At 35.3% G+C, this 19,363-nt stretch overlaps 1 protein-coding gene across 1 annotated transcript in view; it reads right to left on the reverse strand.

Annotated features, from left to right (window-relative positions):
• The window catches only part of LOC128991000 (zwei Ig domain protein zig-8-like), a 62,511-nt gene that overhangs the window by 17,436 nt on the left and 25,712 nt on the right, over positions 1 to 19,363 (reverse strand). The window contains exon 2 of the mRNA XM_054413701.1: positions 6,921 to 7,057. Within this exon, the coding sequence (XP_054269676.1) occupies positions 6,921 to 7,057 (137 nt within the window). The remainder of the gene's footprint in view (positions 1 to 6,920; positions 7,058 to 19,363) is intronic.

The raw sequence follows: 19,363 nt of genomic DNA on the forward strand, positions 1-19,363 counted from the left end.
AATCCTACAATTGCAATAAAACAGAAATATTATATAATATACGCAAAATTAAACAAAGAATAGATCAAGATCCTCTAAATTTTAAGTTAGCTTAACATATGACTATATTTATTCCTTTCATTAATTTGTTATTGTATTTGTATAAAAACATGACTATGACCTAAGTGTCGAAACATGTCGTTGCTTAATTAAAATGAATTTAAAAGGGTATTTAATGTTGTTATAATGTTTCCAATTATTAATATATATATATATATATATATATATATATATATATATATATGTCTGTGTGTGAGTGTGTACCCGTGAACGAGTAAATTTTGTCCGATTTCGATGAAGTTTGGTATTGATAGGGTGGGATAAACTTGAATCATTTCGTGAACAGCATGATCGGACCACGGGAACGGGGGTTAACGGGGGTTTTATGGGTTAAAATTGGGTTTTCTAAGTTTTTACCCTCAAAACACAAAAAAAATCCAATTTATCTCTAGACCTCTTGAAAGAGCTTAAAAACAAATAATTTAGCATATCAAAGTGTTTTTTGTACAAATATTGGTAACGGAGAAAATAAAAAAAAATTGTAAATTTATAATTTTCATGTTATTTTTATTGAGAATAATGTAAAGTGTTGTAGTTTGCTTGTTCATAGATATATTTTGATAAAAATTGGCAAGTTTATTTATTTTATACTAAGTTATTGATATTTTACCAAAAAACACACTTTATTAGTTTCCTTGTAGCAGTAAACCTAGGTACTTCTCAACTCCGATGTTATTCAAAAAGATTTAATTGAAAATCAATTCAGACAAATGGAAATTCACCCAGTCGGCAGGTTTCCTGCGGCCGGGGTATTTCTAATGTATAAATGAAACTGAATAAATCACCTCCCGCTCTGCGTGGTTGGAAAAGAATAATACGTTTAAGAGGGCAGCCAACATTCCACAAAGGTTATTCAGTTTTATTGTCTGCTCGACGCTATAAATCATAACAATGTTCTCATTCAGTGTCTCTCCTTGTCCAAAATGGCTGCGAACTTTGGTAATTTACTTGTATCACTGAGCCAGTGAATAACAGTAACACTTCTTTACTAGTAAACATTCTAAATATGATAAAACATATTTTGAATAATAATCTCTTCTTAAAACTGTTGTGGTTTTAATTAGACATAATACATCTCATTAGATGGCAACATTTTGGTATCAATGTGCATATTTCATATATGAGTTAATGAGCTTTCCCAGTACTATGACGCAAATCACCTCAAGCCGAACCCTGCTTATACCCAAGTTTGTGCCTTTCACCTAAACAACTAAACAATAGAGAAGCAGGCCGTGAGTTGAATGTGAAGTGGCGGGGAGACCGTCTTCAGCATTGTCCTACAGACAAATATCTTGGTGTCATACTGGACCGCACACTTACATTTATTTAAGGCGCATTGTATTGCGACTAGGGGTAAAATATCAGAGATGAATAATATCATCAGGAAGCTCACCAGCATATGCTGGGGTGCTAACCCTAATGTCCTCAGAACATAGCTCAGAACTGAGCTTTAGAGCTCAGTGTGTCGGCTGCGGAGCACGCTGCACCAGTATGGAATGCATCGTCACATGCAAACAAGGTTGACATTGCATTTAGTAAAATTTGTCAAATAGAACTGTAGATTTTAATTCTTAAAGGATTAACAAAAATACTTGCAATTCAGTATTTTAACACATTTAAATTCGGAGGTTGCTTAGCCTTTTTCAAATAACTTTTAAATTGTAAGGAAATTGACTTACGTGGCAAGTGCTATCCAGAAAGAAAATAAATTTCCCACAAATTAATACAACGCATTTCTTGAAAATACTCAAAAAAGGCAGCCTAATGTTTGCTACAAACAGATACATGGAAATATAAACTTAAATAAAGCCGTCTTTTATGTGTTCCTGTTTTTGTTTTACTCTTTCACAACAAATAATATTAAACAAATAAAATAATCAAATCAAATAATTATAAAATCAAATTTTTATAATTGTTTGCTAATCTACACGAATTAGGGGTTTAAACAACCATTAATTGACAAAATAAATCCTGTAGAGCTGTAGATTTAGTTGTAAAAAGTTAAGCAAAAATATCCCTAACTCAGGATCTTCTAACCACTATACAGGGTCCCAGACCACCCCGGCCGGCTTCTACAGCTTCAATATGAAAGCAAAGAGAAACCGAATTGCAACTGGAACCCCCTATTTTGACCCCAAGGAATTCATATAAATTATTTAAAAAAAAAAAAAAACAGCCCAAAGGGCAGATTTTGGGGGGTGGGGTGGATTTTGGAAAATTTTCAAATGTAAAGGGGTCGTGTTATACCTCATTTAAAGGTCTTTGAGCCCTGAGTATTTTAGTGGAAAAAGTTTTATATTATTTTTATCCTTATTTATAGGGTGCTCAAAAACGTAAAAAATAGACCTTTGAACTAATTTTCACTGCAAAGAGGTGGAATTTCGTGGGGGGTCTAAATTTTGATAACACTTTAAGTTATCTTTATAATTTTAATATTAAAAGCAAAATCTAATCAAAATTAAAATTTAATTTTATAATTAATAATTTCAATAATGTGAACCATACCAAGTCACACAATTGGCCGTTTATAGTTTGGCGAACAACGTTTTTATCGTTGTACAATTAATTCTAAGTAAGACACAATTCAACTATTAACAATACATATTCAATAAAAACTTAGTGATGTAAGAGACAAGCTAACTCTTTAAAAAAAACTTTTGTTTCATCAGTATTCCTATGAAAACCTACTTAAAATTCTACATACGAAAATGGATGACTAAAAATAAATATAAGATAAGGAATGCTTTAAAGAAACTCGTGAAATGAATCGTGCATTCACTTTGAACATAAATACATGTATCCATACATGAATCCATAAAAGACAAATGACCTAATCATCAATTCGAATTGTACATAGCATTTTTTTTCAAAGTTTATATTAAGAATTACTGTATTTGCCAAATTAAAGAGCAGGTTATCGCGACAGGTTGGTTTCAATAATTGAGTGGGTCAGATGACTCCAATACAAGTTGAACTGTTCTCAAAGCTCTCCAACAGAACATTAATTAGGTCAAAGTTGCTCCATTACACTACACAACTGCCCGCCTGCGTGGTTTACTCAGCACTACTTGGTTAGACGATCTTTAGAAGAACCGGTCAGAAATGGCGGAGCAATGAGGTGGTTGATGGGTGTTAAGTGTACTCAAATGATTTTTTTCATAGTTATGAGATAATAATTAATTCCGAGTAATTCACAGTGTGTTAAGGAATATTGCAAATCGTCTATACGATAGTGGTTATGTTGTGAAATTGGCCTTCGTATTATTGGGCGATTTCTACCACTTTCCCGATTCGATATCTATTGTAGCCTTTTTCCCCAGGCTTGGTTAATAAGCTTCATATTATATTTATGTTCGTATATTATATATATATATTTATGTTCATATATTTGTTTATATTCATATTATATAGGTCAAACATCTCGAAGTTTTAAAACAAGATTCAAAGAACATATACAAGCATTGAAATAAAAAAATCAAACATCAATGAAGTCGAACTTCGCCGACCATATAATGAACTCAGACCACAGTTAACATGAAAGAAAATCTAACAATTTTAGAATATGAAAAAGAACGTGAGAAACTTAATGTAAAAAAGAGCTAAATATTTATATACACAACAAAAAGGACCCCAACAACATACTTAACACAATGATTCCAAAATTAAACCAACATATCTACGATAAAATTGAAAAATTAAGGAAAGAAAGAAAAACATTCATATAGTATAATGACAAAATTAATACCAAAATTTATTAAGATTTAGTTAAAATATTTTATATTTTATTATTTTTACATATGATTATATTTTTAATTTTGTTAGTTTAAAGAATGAGGTTATGGTAAATATGACTTGATAATGGACTTAGTTTCCGAAACATGTCGTCATGAAAAATAATTACTAAAAGGGTACTTTGTTAAATATGTTTTTGATTTTTAATATATTTATGAAATATCTATACTTGATTAGTTGGGTTTACAAATGAAAAAAAAAATTTGAATTGATTTAACAGTTGTTTAAAATTTAGACAGTTGTATTGCTTGTATACTACGAGCCAGTTAATAAATACGGGATAATGATGTATATGTATGCACTGGATGGACATTGGTGTGCTGTTAGCCTATTGTGTATATTGCGTTTCTGAATCCGTTGTGAAAGGATGGGATCGATTAAAAAATTAAAGATTTGCTCCTCAATCTCAAAAGGTTTTTTATTATTATATAAAGTACAAGAGTCACACTATATTAAACATACAATGTAACTCGCAATCTTGTCAATGTTGTACAAATGTCTGGTTGTACCATCACACAAATATATAGAGTCACACTATATTAAACATACAATGTAACTCACAATCTTGTCGACCAGGTGTCTAACTCTACAGGGTATCTGGAAGGTCTGTCCTGGTTGTACCATCACACAAATATATAGAGTCACACTATATTAAACATACAATGTAACTCACAATCTTGTCGTCCAGGTGTCTGACTCTACAGGGTATCTGGACGGTCTGTCCTGGTTGTACCATCACACAAATATATAGAGTCACACTATATTAAACATACAATGTAACTCACAATCTTGTCGACCAGGTGTCTAACTCTACAGGGTATCTGGAAGGTCTGTCCTGGTTGTACCATCACACAAATATATAGAGTCACACTATATTAAACATACAATGTAATTCACAATTTTGTCGCCCAGGTGTCTGACTCTACAGGGTATCTGGAAGGTCTGTCCTGGTTGTACCATCACACAAATATATAGAGTCACACTATATTAAACATACAATGTAACTCACAATTTTGTCGCCCAGGTGTCTGACTCTACAGGGTATCTGGACGGTCTGTCCTGGTTGTACCATCACACAAATATATACAGTGATACTTCATTAAACATACAATGTAACTCACAATTTTGTCGCCCAGGTGTCTGACTCTACAGGGTATCTGGACGGTCTGTCCTGGTTGTACCATCACACAAATATATACAGTGATACTTCATTAAACATACAATGTAACTCACAATTTTGTCGCCCAGGTGTCTGACTCTACAGGGTATCTGGACGGTCTGTCCTGGTTGTACCATCACACAAATATATACAGTGATACTTCATTAAACATACAATGTAACTCACAATTTTGTCGCCCAGGTGTCTGACTCTACAGGGTATCTGGACGGTCTGTCCTGGTTGTACCATCACACAAATATATACAGTGATACTTCATTAAACATACAATGTAACTCACAATTTTGTCGCCCAGGTGTCTGACTCTACGGGGTATCTGGACGGTCTGTCCTGGTTGTACCATCACACAAATATATACAGTGATACTTCATTAAACATACAATGTAACTCACAATTTTGTCGCCCAGGTGTCTGACTCTACGGGGTATCTGGACGGTCTGTCCTGGTTGTACCATCACACAAATATATACAGTGATACCTCATTAAACATACAATGTAACTCACAATCTTGTCGACCAGGTGTCTGACTCTACAGGGTATCTGGACGGTCTGTCCTGGTTGTACCATCACACAGATATATATAGTCACACTATATTAAACATACAATGTAACTCACAATTTTGTCGCCCAGGTGTCTGACTCTACAGGGTATCTGGACGGTCTGTCCTGGTTGTACCATCACACAGATATATATATAGTCACACTATATTAAACATACAATGTAACTCACAATTTTGTCGCCCAGGTGTCTGAATCTACAGGGTATCTGGACGGTCTGTCCTGGTTGTACCATCACACAAATATATACAGTGATACTTCATTAAACATACAATGTAACTCACAATTTTGTCGCCCAGGTGTCTGACTCTACAGGGTATCTGGACGGTCTGTCCTGGTTGTACCATCACACAAATATATACAGTGATACTTCATTAAACATACAATGTAACTCACAATTTTGTCGCCCAGGTGTCTGACTCTACGGGGTATCTGGACGGTCTGTCCTGGTTGTACCATCACACAAATATATACAGTGATACTTCATTAAACATACAATGTAACTCACAATCTTGTCGACCAGGTGTCTGACTCTACAGGGTATCTGGACGGTCTGTCCTGGTTGTACCATCACACAGATATATATAGTCACACTATATTAAACATACAATGTAACTCACAATTTTGTCGCCCAGGTGTCTGACTCTACAGGGTATCTGGACGGTCTGTCCTGGTTGTACCATCACACAGATATATATATAGTCACACTATATTAAACATACAATGTAACTCACAATTTTGTCGCCCAGGTGTCTGAATCTACAGGGTATCTGGACGGTCTGTCCTGGTTGTACCATCACACAAATATATACAGTGATACTTCATTAAACATACAATGTAACTCACAATCTTGTCGCCCAGGTGTCTGACTCTACAGGGTATCTGGACGGTCTGTCCTGGTTGTACCATCACACAAATATATACAGTGATACTTCATTAAACATACAATGTAACTCACAATTTTGTCGCCCAGGTGTCTGACTCTACAGGGTATCTGGACGGTCTGTCCTGGTTGTACCATCACACAAATATATACAGTGATACTTCATTAAACATACAATGTAACTCACAATTTTGTCGCCCAGGTGTCTGACTCTACAGGGTATCTGGACGGTCTGTCCTGGTTGTACCATCACACAAATATATACAGTGATACTGCATTAAACATACAATGTAACTCACAATTTTGTCGCCCAGGTGTCTGACTCTACAGGGTATCTGGACGTTCTGTCCTGGTTGTACCATCACACAAATATATACAGTGATACTTCATTAAACATACAATGTAACTCACAATTTTGTCGCCCAGGTGTCTGACTCTACAGGGTATCTGGACGGTCTGTCCTGGTTGCACTATCACACTGGAGGATGTCTGCTCGAAGAACGGCGGAGGAGGCGACCGAGGCGATGGGCCGTCAATCCCGGGATGACCTGCAACAATCATACATCACAAGTATTTCTTGATAAGCAACTGTACACTATTATAGAAGGCTTGTACCTTACATTTTCTACTCGTGTCCTTAACTCTATTTACGTGAGTTGCGTACACTACTTTACCTACGACAGTGTTTTAAAAATCACTTCTCATAACTTCTGAAAGAGGTTATGTTATCATTTATATGTCTTAACTTTTGTTCCTGTATGTAGACAATTCATTTATGTGAATTAAACTTATAATTGACTTTGGAAACTATAAATAGGCAGTCCATTTATCTTAACCAAATATAACATTGGCATTGGATACCGCAAGTATGTATCTCATTTACGAGTAACAGATGTAGCATTGACTTGAGGAAAGTATTGGATTAATATGCTCGCTCCGCTCAATATTGCAAGCAGACAACTGCATTGCACACCTAGTTATACTTTACAACCATCTTTTGTGATACAAAATTGAAATGATTGTAAACACTTTCTGTGAAAAAAATAACAATACGCACTTAAGAACATTGGAATCTGCTGATATACAACCCATGAGACAAGGCATATTGATTATGGGTAGGGAATAAACTATTTCTAACCATCCAGTCATACATAATTTACGAAATGGCTAGGTGAAAACGCAAACATTCTATACCGTTAAACTGATTATTATAACTCTACAAAAAATAAAAACGTGTACAAAATATTTGACTATTTATATTGATAACTAAAGTTTGTGTGGTGGCTTGACTATTGTGGTAGGTAAAACATTACATAGTGTCATACATTAGTTTGTATTTTTGTAGGATATTAAATCCACCTTTTCTTTACCAGAATATTCTTCTGTGGTTAACAGAAGTGTCTCCGCTAAAGTTTTAAAGCACCACGTAAACACCAAGATTGAAGATAAAACCGAATATCTCTTACGCAAACTAACAAATACAATGAGACAGCCTCTCTCGGGTATAACCTCTTGTAAATAGTCTTAATGTTGGCAAGACTTGTTGAGCACAGCAAACAGCTGCAACACTCCATGAACACACACTCCACTCCCAGCTGAGAAATGGTTTGTATTAATCCTGGGTATTTTACACTTTACTAAGAGATTTTCCTCATGCTTTGCAACAGGATATGATTTTTCAAATATGAAAGCCTTAATCGATACCATTATAAAAAAGAGGTGGTGTCTGTCTGCCTGTCTGTGTGTTTGTATGAGATAAACTCAAAAACTACTGAACCGACTGGGTTTAAATTGGAAAAAATGAAGCTATAGCTCTAAAGAAACATATATAACTATTCCCACTTTGATATTGACCAAGGAATCTACCCCGTGGGCTTTCAAAGTTCTGAGGTGAGAGTTAATATTGATTGGCCTCTATGGCAACAAAGAATAACCCCACAATGCTTAAATGTAAACAAGCAGAACTGTCAAGCATAGCTGGTTCAAACATATAAATACCGCTCGAATATTAGAACAGAAAGGGTATGGATCATAAATATAAAATAATGATGTCACTAGCCCTAATGTAAACATTATTTAACATTACTTAAAGGAGCTGTCAAACCATATGTTGCCATTTCATTAGTATATGATTCCTTCAGTTACTTCATTTATTTATATTTATGATCCATACTGAGTCTGTTATTATATTTGTGAAATGCTGAAATAATATTTTACGGGAATTATTCATTGTAAAAGAAATTAGTTATGAATACAGGAAATTTTAAGATTCTATAATCATTGCCGTATCAACCTAGGCTTTTATCGTGATTTGTATGAAAATTATTTTTTAGATATATTTTTGTGTAACCAGTAATGTAAAACCCTGCCGAAGCAAACCTGCAGACTAATCGAATTTTCATTTGCCTGATTATGATTTCACTAAATTATGTTAGAAAATTACACTTCAGACAGGGTTATAGAATATAGAACTATTGTTATAGCTTTCAGTTTACAATACAAACCATTCAACATGTTTTTTTATTATACCTCATAATCTATTATTGGTTTCTTTATGTAGCCTAAATAAGCTCAGATGTTTACTGTTTCCCTTATGAAAAAGTTTATATATGGCCATATAAAATTTTTTTTATCTGGTTATATTTGGTTTTGGACCAAATATAACCAGATATGATCATATATGGAATCCCCCATATATGGAAATTTTTTAATAAAAAATATATAAATAAATAAAAAAATTACAATTAAACATATTTTCACATTAAATCTTATAAACTATGCATTAAAACCATAATAACAATTTTTAATTTGAAAATTTCAAAACAAAATTTTCAAGTAGCCGACTGGGATTCGAACCCGGGACTCCTGCGTGGGAGTCTACCCCTTTGACCACTACACCACAACCGCTTCATAACAGATGTCTTTACAAAACCCATTACGAATAAGAGAAGCTGTATTTGGTCTCGTAAAACAAGATTTTCTTAGACATTTTATGTCATTTGAAGAATTTTATTATTAATATAGCCTAACTACGTGACATAGATATTTGCAGCTGTTTGATAGCAAAGGTACAATAAATTAATTATTAATATAATATTCTCTTTATTTAGGCCTACTACACTTACAATTTTAAAATTATACGTCAGTTTTAAGATTTTGTTGCGTTATAATAAAATTGTACAATAGATGTATGTACAGGATTTTGTCATCTGGGTTCAAATCTGGATACTTTATTACTTTACTACTAATTACTTTAAATGAGAAATGCCTATATTATCTGCCACCCACTGTACCACATTTCAACTCAATCAGTTCAGTATGATATGGAATTCAGTTCTGATATTAATACCAAATATGATAGCTTTATAGAAACATTCAAATATTATTTTGATATCAGCTGCCCGAATAAAAAAACAAAACTTAATCTTAGTCGCAAAGGAAAAAACAAATGGATGAACAATGAGATAATAGCTGCTAAGGAAAAAATGTTCCAACAATACTCTGTATGGAGGCTGACAGGAATGATATCTGACAAAGAATTATACCTAAAGCTTAAAGATAAATATAAAAACAAAATACAGGAAAGTAAAATAAAATGGGCACACGATTGCATATCCAGCTCAAAAAATAAATCTAAAGACTCTTGGAAGATTATAAACAGCATTAGGCCAAAAGAAAATTCAGACTGTAATAATATTATACTGAATATTGACGGTAACAAAATAGAAAATCCTATAGAAGTGTGTGAAACCCTAAATGACTATTTTGTTAATGTTTCGAAGCTTGTTAACAAGGATCAGGAAACCCATGCCTTATCTGGTTTTAGGAGGAATGGCACTGCTGAACTTGGACAATTTCATTTGATTACATCTGCTTACCTTCTGGATTTGTTCTCAAAGCTACCATCTAAACACTCTAGTGGTGTAGATGGAATCAGTATGCATGTCCTAAAATATTGTAGGGAGGAAGTGGCAGTTCCTCTTACCCACATTGTCAATTTTTCACTGACATCTGGAATTTTCCCTCAGAATTGCAAAATTGCAAAAATAAAACCAATTTTTAAAAAGTCAGACAGAACTGATCCGGGGAATTATCGCCCAATCTCTCTCCTACCAGTCGTTTCAAAATTGATTGAGAAAGTTGTTTCGGAGCAACTTAGCAACTTCTTGGAAAAAAATAACATATTGTGTGACAGACAATATGGTTTTAGACGCAACAAATCAACAAAATTGGCACTCATTGATTTCATCAACAGCAGTATAGACGCAATGGAGGCTGGAGAGACGGTAGTTGGTTGTTTTGCTGATCTCTCCAAAGCCTTCGATTGTGTCGAACCTGCAATTCTATTGGAAAAATTGGCATCAATTGGAATCTCAGGACTTGCGCTGAAGTGGCTCACATCCTATATGAGCAACCGATTCCAAGTCACTGAGATTCAAAAAAACTCAAATTCAAAAACTGAAAGAATTTCATCAACAAAAAAATTGATCTCCAATGGCGTCCCCCAGGGATCTGTCCTTGGACCTCTCCTTTTCTTGATCTACATCAACAACATCACAGATACTGTTCCGCAGGACAGCGTCTATCTCTTTGCGGATGATACAACGTTGTTCGTAAGGGGAACTGACGACGCGGCCCTGGAGGCAGAATCTAATCAAAGAGCAAATGATTTGGCTGACTTTTTTTCCTCAAACAAACTCAAATTAAATTCACAAAAAACAGGATACATGTGTATCCAAACTGCAAAAAGACAAAATTCAAAAAATAATAGGACTCCGAACCTATTAATTGGAGAGGATCAAATTCAAATTTCAAAAACTGCCGACTTTTTGGGGGTGAGATTGGACGATAAATTGAGCTGGGATGCACAAATAAAAAAACTGGAGGGGTCTATGGCTCGAGGGGTCTTTGTACTCCGAAGAATAAGAACCTTCGGAAACCTGGCTCTCTCTAAACTTGTGTATTTTGGCCTAATAGAACAGCACATTTTGTATTCAATCATTCTATGGGGAGCTGTTAAGAAGAATATTGACCAGATCTTTGTCTGGCAGAATATGGCAGTAAGAGCAATCTTGGGCATGCCGCCTCGGACCAGCTGCAAAAATGTTTATAAAGAACTTGGCTTTCTCACAGTCCCTTCACTTTATATCTATGAATCAGTTTGCTATATAAAATCACAGAACATTAAACCAACTTTTACAAATCACACTTACAACACACGAACAAAGGGCACACATGCAGTCCAACATAAACTCACAAAATTTGAACACAAACCAGATTACATGGGAATGAAATTGTACCAGGCCCTACCGAAAAAATTACTTGAAATTCAGAGCTTAACAAAATTCAAATCAGAATTAAAAAAATATCTAGTAGAGTTAAGTTTAGAGGACATAGACAGTTACCTAGATGGTGACAAAAATTAGTATTAAGCTGGTTATTCTTTGTATTAACCCTGACCTGTCCAATTCCTTAAGGCAAAGGACTACGGACGGAGAGATCATGTATCATGTATGTATGTATGTATGTATCAGTAGTTTGTGCTTCCGAGAGCAACAAGAAAATACACAAACTCACAAACTTTAAGATTTATAGTATTATATATATTATAAGAAGTGTTTGGGAGTCCAGTTACAAAATCCAAATGTGGCAACTATTCCTTATAATAATTCCAGTTATTGTCAAAAACTCATTTATACATGAGCATAAATGGAAAATTATTATTCCGTATATGAGTAATTTAATTCCATACCTGGGAGTCATATATGGCCATATAAAGACCATGATTCCATATATGGAGGATATTTATGGCCATATATGGGCAATAATTTCATATATAGAAAACATGTATGGCCATATATGGACAATCATTTCATATATAGAAAACATGTATGGCCATATATGGCCAATAATTCCATATATAGACTACATATATGACCATATATGGACACCACCATATATGGATACAACCACATCTGGCCATATCTGCTTCCATATATGTCCATAAAAAACCATATATGGCTTTATGAAACCATATATGGAATTTTGATATGGCCATATATGGCCAGAAATTACTTTTTTATAGGGGTTGAGTTAACAAAAACCTACTATTATGAAGCTAATTAATGCAGTTCAGTTTCTTTTCTAAATTAAATTGTAGGAGTGAAACCATTTTTAAGGCATTTTCAAAGAACCAACATTGTCTCTTTTGCATACTGACCCCGTTGCAAGGCACGGGCATAGCTGCTAGTCTGCTATAAAACTTCTAGTTTTACCCACCCATGATTATAGAATGTTAAATATTTTCTATATCAAATATTATTATAAAATGAAAAAAAAACTTGTTACAAAGTGTACCTGTAATATTCGAATTGATTTGTGACAATGTGAAATAAAAAGGATTTTAAAATGTAATGAAAGCCAACGTTATCACATTGACATTTTTACTGTTTCTATTGAAAACGGTTCAATATGATGTATCTATACTTATAACATTACTTACTTACTTACTTACGTACTCTATTTCTATTTAACATTACAAACCGTTAGGAGTCGCCGGAATTCTACCCCCCTGGAATTGTACCCCCCGGCCATCGTTCACGTCATTTTGACGTCACGCCTAGGGGGTACAATTCCACCCCGTACACTTTGATTTGAACGAAATTTTATCTATTTAATGTGGACAATTGATCAGTGAACCGGATACTTATAATAGATATTTAAAAAAAAGCTGTAGATGTACGGCCCGGAATTGTACCCCCCCGGAATTGTACCCCCTGGAATTGTACCCCCTGCCAAAATCAAAATATTTACGTACGGAGTGGAATTTTACCCCCATCAGATAGCCAAATGTGTACGGGGTAGAATTGTACCCCCCCCCCTCCCCCGAATTGTAACCCACTCTTTGACAGCTAGCTTGGCTTGTTTACGGGCTGGAATTGTAACCCTCCCACTGTAAGTAACATATTGAAACGTCTTTCAATTATCTTAATTGGTATTATGAAATTAAATAGTAGCGAACCCCTTCTACAGTGACATATTTTGGATTTTTAATCCTGTACAGAAAATAGTCATTGTACTAATTAACGGTTTCAACTTGTAAAATACATTTTCAACCTTGACCAAAACAAACCTCAAAATTACAACATAAATGCCCGTAATATATAATGGCAAAATATTACCCAAATTTTATTTATTTGACCAATTAAAGAGTTTATTTGTCATAATTAATTAAGGTAGCGCAGGCAGCCGCTCGGTGCGGCACTCGCAACGGCGAACGGCGCAAAAATATACCGTGACACTCTACAGTACATCACTCCGTACATCGGACCCAACGGACCGTCCTTTTCTTAGATCTTTCACCAAAAATCGGCTACAGAGCGCTCGTCTCCCTGCTCGGCCTGATAGCTGGTTCGCCGTCTGGATCGGTGTACGGACCCCTGACACACTATCGAACATACTCCCTTCGAGCTCCATCCTTCCTTCTCCCTACTTTGTTCGGGGTTTTGATCGGGGAAAAGATTGATCGTGTGTCACCGTCTTTAGAGCGATGGAACCATACTCTATAAATTCCTATACCCATTTCTAGGTAATTTTTCATGAACATATTAATTTGATAAAAATACACCGTACTATTGCCAAAACAATTGATTTACGTTACTCGGAATGCCCTTAATTTTCAGTGTCTTAGAATATCCTATCACAACAAGCAATTCATTAGGTGTCGGGTAACTTGGGTCAGTTCACTTTCGGGTGATTCACCTCTAATTTCCAACATAAATATTGTTTTGATTTTACTTGGTAATCAGAATAGACAAGCTCCTGAGTCAAATGGGGGGGGGGGGGTTGGATTCCAGGGGGTACAATTCCGAGCCGTATATTTTCTTCTGCGGTCATCAGGGGGTACAATTCCAGGGGGATACAATTCCGGTCCTAGTGGAAGGGCTAGACTGACGGGGTGTACAATTCCACACCATACACTGGCCAAATAAACATGAGTTATAACTGGGGGGGTACAATTCCAGGGGGTACAATTCCGGTCCGTACAGTTTTTAGATGCCAGTGGATTTAATCGAACCACTCCTGCATAACAATATCAAAGTTTTATGAGGGTGGTACAATTCCACCCCGTACACGCCAATTTGATCGAGAAAATGAGACGTCATCCTGATGTCCCTAACCTGCGGGGCGTACAATTCCAGGGCGTACAATTCCAGGAGGGTACAATTCCACCACCGCTTTCAGTTACCCTCAGTCATAATTAGAATTTTATCCCATCATTTCGAGAGCTTGTGATGTTCTCTTGCACTATTCCAAATCCTATTGGCTTTGCGGCAGATGATCCAAGGCTGACTTGAACACTCTCGAGGGTCCAATCTTTACTTGTTGGGCTTTTCCATTTTTCCGGTACTGCCTGTGTATGATTTTCACCCTTTCCCCCCGTGAAACCCCATCCTCCACAAGCCCCAAACACACGGATGTCGGGAGGTGCAGGAGGAGGGAATCTGTGGGAAGGACCAAGTACTCATGGAACTAACACCCCGGCACCTATAGAGACGGCGGAGGTGGCCTCTTGGATACTTGTCCAAATATCCAGCTTACAGCGATCCCTACACCCTCTCACCCACACCGGACGAATGAGACCCATGGCGTACTAGTTTACTCTCAAACAAGGAGGCTTGTTAATTTTTTTTTACTGTTGACTGTTTGATAGTTTTTAATAAAGAAAATCATTGTCTCTATGGAAACTTAGTTCTTTATTAAAACGAAAATAAGCATATTATTGAAAGATTATGCTGCCGAAATCCCGGAATTGAGCAATCAATTTTGTTCAGTTTAATATTGTTAATGATACAGAAACATTTTCCTACATATAGAGCAATTTCACGATCGCATGGACAGCTACAAGTAGACCCTGGAGATACATTATATGAGTCAAATAACAGTTATATATGATTAACCTTTGAATTTTTTAAATGGTATACAAATTTACGCGCAAGTATAACCAATATTTTCTGGTATGTATGAAGGTTTATCAATACATGAACCATGCACCTTGTTCCCTAAATGTTTAGTGTACAAACATTGGATAGGTTGCCAAGTTATTTTAACCTGTAATACCAGCCTGCTAACTAGACCGTGGCCACATGGACTTCATCCAAAGGTTTATTTACTTTCTTCCCACAATGTTTCATAACTGCTACTACTATTAGCCATTCCGTTGAAAGCTTTGATACATTTGCCGTTTCTTTAAATGTTATAAGCAACGTATAGACGAGGACAGTAGAGACGGCAAGTTGCTGGCTGCAAGTACTGTCCATTACGTCACTTGTCATATGTTTTCCTATACACTGGGTAAGTACTGGCAGCAAGTGTCAAGGAAAGAACTTGCAGCCAGTCTGCTTTGAGATCACAAGTGAATGGTGTTGATAGTTGAATTTAATTGTATTTAGAATGCCTGAGTGTGATGAAGAATTTTGTGAAACGTTTATTGAAGCAATTAATTGTTGAATGTGTTGTTGTTCTAAGTGTTGTTCTAGATCTGATAGATCTCCAAAAACTTGATGATGTTATAAAAACTCCACTTTATGTTTTTTTCTTCTCAACAGGACACTCTTGACATTTCAAACAAACGAACTTTGTACTTTTAACAAACAACTTTGTCCCTTCTACAGGGTGTTCAAATAAGGTGGGGACATATTTTACCTAGTGATTCCTTGGGTCAAAATAAAGAGAAAGTCAAGAATAAATTTTTTTCCAAAATCGCTTCGTTAACCAGATATCCGCTATTTTGCATTTTTTTAAATACCTAACGATAGTATTAGTTTAAATAGATGAATAATAATCCTTTGGTGCTGTAGAGTATACTTGTTAAGCTTTAGTTTCGTAAGTTAGCAATAAGTTTAGTACATCTGTTTGACCTTGAGCGTAGTTTTGGTAATGAATCTATACTAATATTATATAAAAATGAGATGGTGTGTGTTTGTGTGTGTGTCTGTCTGTTACCTAATAACGCAAGAACCACTGAACCGATTGAAATAAAATTTTAGATGAAGGTAGCTTATATACCTGTTTAACATAAAGGTCTATTCCTGTTATTATATATCCCTTGGGCTACACCCCATGGGCTTCACTATAAGTAGCTCGTCGAATGAGGGGACAGACATTTGAAAATAATTAAAGAACTTATTTTCTTCATTTCTCAACTGTAAAAATAGAGTGTAAAAAGCTCCATGTAGCTGTCTGTTCTCCAGAATACGTAGGATGCACCCTAACAGTTCGGTGGTGTTTTCTCTTCCTTCTGTGGTGAATCAAACACAGCACGGCCAACTTTTGAGGTCTTGACAGCACCATTTCTAAGACTAAACTGTACCAAAACTGTACTTAGTCTAAGATAAAACTGATTCAGAGTTCATTGCACTCTGTTTATTGTCGTCGGCTCCGGCAAAATAGTTTTCGCCGGAACAAGTGTGTTCTGACCCTCAACCTCCGGCGAAACCGCCGGACACCGGATCCTTCGGCGCTGGAGCAAGTTGAGTTACACAGGAAGGCATGAGGGAGGCCACACTTCTCCGGTTCGGTGAAACTGCTGATCCGGCGGGAGGTGTTTTAGGCTACTCCCTAGGGAGTCAAAACCAGCAGCGTATGTAATTAATTAAAAACGAAAAATCTATTTACTAAGACCCAGATTCGTTAAAAGAAAAACAAATGAATAGTTTATTTTAGGTAAGTTAGGTTAGTTTATTTTAGGTTATTTAGGTTAGTTTATTTTAGGTTAGCTTAGTTAGGTTTATTTAACTTTACGTAATCGTAACTTTAAATTAACGTGTTTCAATCATGATTATAAACAACGATGTAACCATTAGCATGTGAAAAGCTAGTCACTCGGTCACCGATGGAACTAGGACTATTTCTGTTTTAAATACGACCAAACGGATGATCTCCGTCAAACAATGGTACAGAAGTGACGAACGCCCAACCTGACCTGGCTCTGAGCCACCGCGACGAAGCTTATCAAGAAATCAACCGACTCGTCAAAATCCGTTTCGTGCCCACAACTCCAAAACTTGTTAATAAAATGAACATTAAAGGTACTTTGTTTAGTAGAATGGAATAATTTCCAGGTATTAACGACCGCACATTTTACGGTCTTATCTGTTTGGGAGAGATGACGTTCGCTGTAGCTTCGCCAGCAGCGGAACGTAGAAATGAACTGTTGACTTTGTCGCAACAATGAGATAACGATTAATTTTAGTTCAATTACTCAAAAAACTAATTTTAAGCTGTTGAAGAAGTTTGGTTGGGTTAGGTTAGAACAGTTTCATCTAACCTAACCTAACCAACAAAACTTCTCCAACAGCTTAAATGTTGCAGTAATTATTCTACTATTTTGCCTGTTCTCTCCAAATTTATATAGCATGTGTTCAAAAATATTTTCTAAATAGTGTATTTTTTTTTTTATTACCCATAAATAAGTTTCAATAAGTTATAGAAGTGTAATTGGGAAAAGTAGAGTTTTGGGCACGCCGCGGATTTTGACCAACCGACTTTATGGTACGTATGATTGTGACAGTTGAAAGCGATTATACTTGTGAAATCTAATAAGATTAGATGTACAAACACCATTAGGTTACAAAAAGGAGAAAACTTGAAGAATAAGTGTGTGACGGATGAGTTGGAATTCTCTTCTGTCACCTTGTAGTAGTTAATATAAAACTAGATAAGTCCGTTTCAGGAAGTCTCTAGTCTTTCAGATTCGATCAAACCAGTAATAAAATGAGTTTTAATCAAGCGAGAAGTTGCTTCGCTTGAACCTTTTAGTATAACGAGGTTGGCTCAAAGGGTTCATAGAGAGGCGCAATTTCATCGAGACATGCAATTATCGAGGTGACAGCTTTGAGAGCCATCGAACTACCGTTATTGCTTTTGACTAGTCTGGATATTAAACTCGATTTATGAAAATGAACTTAGTTATTAAATAAAACCTTGATGCATAATGAACCAATGAAAGCATAATTAGACGAATCGTAAAGATGTTGTGTAAAGAGTTTCAGTGTAACAAACCCGTGTGACGACTACCTAGTTACCAAACATGCATATCACATGAATACATGTATTTAATACCACAGAAAACGGAAAAAACTAATTATGGAAAACAATGTATAGTCTTCGCATTTTTTATTTGTTATATGTTTGCAGGAGACATTTTCTCATCCAGAGTAAGTTTACGCCGAAATCCAATTCTAAATAAACGTGAAATTTGATAGGCTATATAGTCTTGACGCTACAATGATGTTACTCAAAATCCTAATTACGTGGTTGTTTAAATCATACTTAATAAAATATTTGAAGTGTAATCGACTAAATATGATTATAGAATAGTTTAGACTAATTTTTAAGTTTATCTCGAATTTCAAAGATTGGTCCATTGAGGTTTGCACTTACACAATTTCCAGTAAAAGATAATGTATTACACAACAGCTTTTTAGATCGTCAAACATGTCAACAAATAGTAACATTTTTGTTCACTAAAATACTTTTTTTAAATAAACTGCTTACTCACACCGTAATAAGGGGGGTAACAATTCATTTCTATTCAACTAATGACTATTGGATATTGTCAACATTTTTACTAAGATTGTTTTTATATTTATAACTTACAAGTTCCTATACTTAATTTGTAACAATTAAAGTGACAGTAAACTAATAATTGATATCTAGTTTGCCTTTTGTAAGGAAAAATATATAGATTTTTTGATATTCCCATCAATGTGTAGCATTGTATAGTTTCAAAATTCATACAAATTATTACAATTAGATAGGCTACACTATTTTTGCATTACACTCAGAAAACA

The sequence above is a fragment of the Macrosteles quadrilineatus genome, unplaced genomic scaffold (genome assembly GCF_028750875.1).
Source record: "Macrosteles quadrilineatus isolate MER2022 unplaced genomic scaffold, UCM_ALF_1.0 Scaffold_3__2_contigs__length_128488019, whole genome shotgun sequence".
NCBI lineage: Eukaryota > Metazoa > Arthropoda > Insecta > Hemiptera > Cicadellidae > Macrosteles > Macrosteles quadrilineatus.